The 2,426-nt window shown below is 28.6% G+C and overlaps 1 protein-coding gene across 1 annotated transcript; it reads left to right on the top strand.

Annotated features, from left to right (window-relative positions):
- The first annotated feature begins 1,522 nt into the window (after window positions 1–1,522).
- On the top strand, window positions 1,523–2,158 carry LOC130824576 (auxin-induced protein 15A-like). Its single transcript, XM_057689637.1, has one exon. It carries the CDS (start codon window positions 1,564–1,566, stop codon window positions 1,876–1,878), a length of 315 nt encoding a protein of 104 aa, XP_057545620.1. The 5' UTR covers window positions 1,523–1,563; the 3' UTR covers window positions 1,879–2,158.
- The last annotated feature ends 268 nt before the right edge of the window (window positions 2,159–2,426 follow it).

The raw sequence follows: 2,426 nt of genomic DNA, 5'->3' as shown, positions 1-2,426 counted from the left end.
TAGAACAGTTTTTTGTTAAAACCCAGTAGAATAATAAAAATGAAAACATATTAAACTAATACTTACATAAGTATAGTTTTATTTAATTTAATTATTATATTAATTAATTTTCAAAGTCAATTATTATAATATTTTTTTTTGGTCCTTGATGCAATAAAAGACATCCATCACCGACCTGGCGAAGAAAATCATTAATTCCCTAGTACTACACTACACAAGATAAGATCACTCATCATCCCGTCCACCTTGCCAAATGATCGTTAATGGGTCCACTTTTGCAAACATTTTTGGAAACAAAAAAATTATTTATATACGTATATATTTGATTAATTTATTTTTTCCTTTCTATTATACTTATTACCTTTACTCTTTTATCTAATCTATTACTCCTACATATAATATGAAATGGCATCAGATAATTCAAACAAAATCATATTTTTCATATACTTAAATAATGAACAATGTCAAAATTCAAGTATTTCATGTAGCAAGTGCTTCTTACATTCTGGATACTTTATATATTATGTTTATTGACTCTATTCATAGTACAAACTTGTTTTATATTTTACGACTAATTTATAAGAAAAAAATATAGTTATGTGTGATTTTTTTTAATCCTTGAAATCACATACTTTCACAATATTAATCTTTTATAATTTTAAATGTGCATAGTTTAATAAGAGTATATAAATAATCAAAATATGACAACGAAGGGCAAAAAGTCTAATTATGATAATCAAATACGATGTATTCCGCCCATAGAGAACTATGATCATGGTCTGGAGAGCGAAAGAAAACAACAACACATACCTATAAAGGAGGATGCAGCCAAAAAAGTCAAATATAGCAAATATATAATGTAACGGATGAATATAATTGTTTGATAAAGTGTTAGTAAAAATGGTAAAGATAAAGGACAATTCTAGTATCCCGCACAGGGTAGGGTTCGGGTGGGGTTTTTTCTTTTTTTGAAAGAGGCGGACAAAGCATCCCCGTACCACTCAAGGAGGGAGTAACGAGGAATGCGCACAGTCAAAAAATCCCCAGCTGATACCTGCGCCAGATAAAAGTCAAACCCCAAACCTTCTGCTCTACATGCAGATGCTCTATCCATTTGATTTGACTCAGAACCGCTTTTGGTTTGATAGGTTTGATGAAGATTTAGTATAACTATATAATACTCTCAGTAGCTCATCAATTCAATTAACTGACAACAAACAGCAACTTTACACTCATAAATTTAATCAATCATCAAACTTCCAAACACACATGTAGGCCAATTTTGTTGCCAATTTGCACATAATGCTGTGTGATAAGTTTCATTATTCTTTCATTTTTGTAACATAATTTTTTAACAAAACCAGTTTTTCTGTTGGCTACACCAATGGTATTGTAATCTGTATAAATACTTACTCTAAACCTTCAATGTTATTCAACCTTCAACCTTATTCAATACTTCTACTCATATCTATATATTCTTATTTCAGCCCAAGCAAATATCATTTTTTTAATAGCCTGTAATCAAAAAAATTATCGTATTAATTACACAAAATTAAGGGAAAAATGGGTTTTAGAATTTATTCAATGATCTCAAACACAAAACAAATCCTTAAACTAAATTATTCATCCATAAATAGAAACCATGAGAAATATGTTCCAAAAGGGCACGTTGCTGTGTACGTTGGAGAATATGATAATAATGAAAAGATAAAGAGATATGTTGTGCCTTTGTCTTTCATAAATCATCCTTCATTCCAAGATTTGCTTAATCAAGCTGAAGAAAAGTTTGGGTATAATCATCCTATGGGTGGTCTTACTATTCCATGTAGTGAGAAAATCTTCAATGATCTTACCACAAGATTGAATCATGATCTTTAGCAAGTCAAGTAAATGTTGAAATTGTATGATATGTTATATATTTTATTATCAGATTTTGTATTATCTTTAGTTGATGCAAAATTAATCTTTGTTTTTTAATTTTTAGTTTTTCATTTTTTAGCTTATCGGTTATTTATGTTACGCTATGGAATTATAAGCGTAACAAGAAATTTTATATTGGTGTGTGTATATTTTTTACCATCCCAATTGTTATTGGGTTGATTTATTGATTATTATTAATCAATGTATACTACTTTCTCTTTCTTGAATTACTTTTTTGCATAATTTTGAAAATAGTATGTGAGGCTGATCAATATCTGTAAATGCATTTGATGAAAAGTTATAAAAAAGTAGTATATGAGAAAATTATATACGTCAAAACTCATCTAACAAGATTTTACATTGATATAGAATAACCTGTAGATTTTGATAAAAACAATCATGTACTAGTTTCTTTATCCTTAAATATAATAAATCATGGGAATAACAAAGGGAGTATGTTTTTTATAGAGTTTATGGAGCACGATACTATAAGCCACTAATGGCCC

This window comes from Amaranthus tricolor, chromosome 1, assembly GCF_026212465.1.
Source record: "Amaranthus tricolor cultivar Red isolate AtriRed21 chromosome 1, ASM2621246v1, whole genome shotgun sequence".
Lineage (NCBI taxonomy): Eukaryota > Viridiplantae > Streptophyta > Magnoliopsida > Caryophyllales > Amaranthaceae > Amaranthus > Amaranthus tricolor.
The sequence above is the reverse complement of the archived record's forward strand: the minus strand, read 5'-3'. Positions and strand labels throughout refer to the sequence as shown.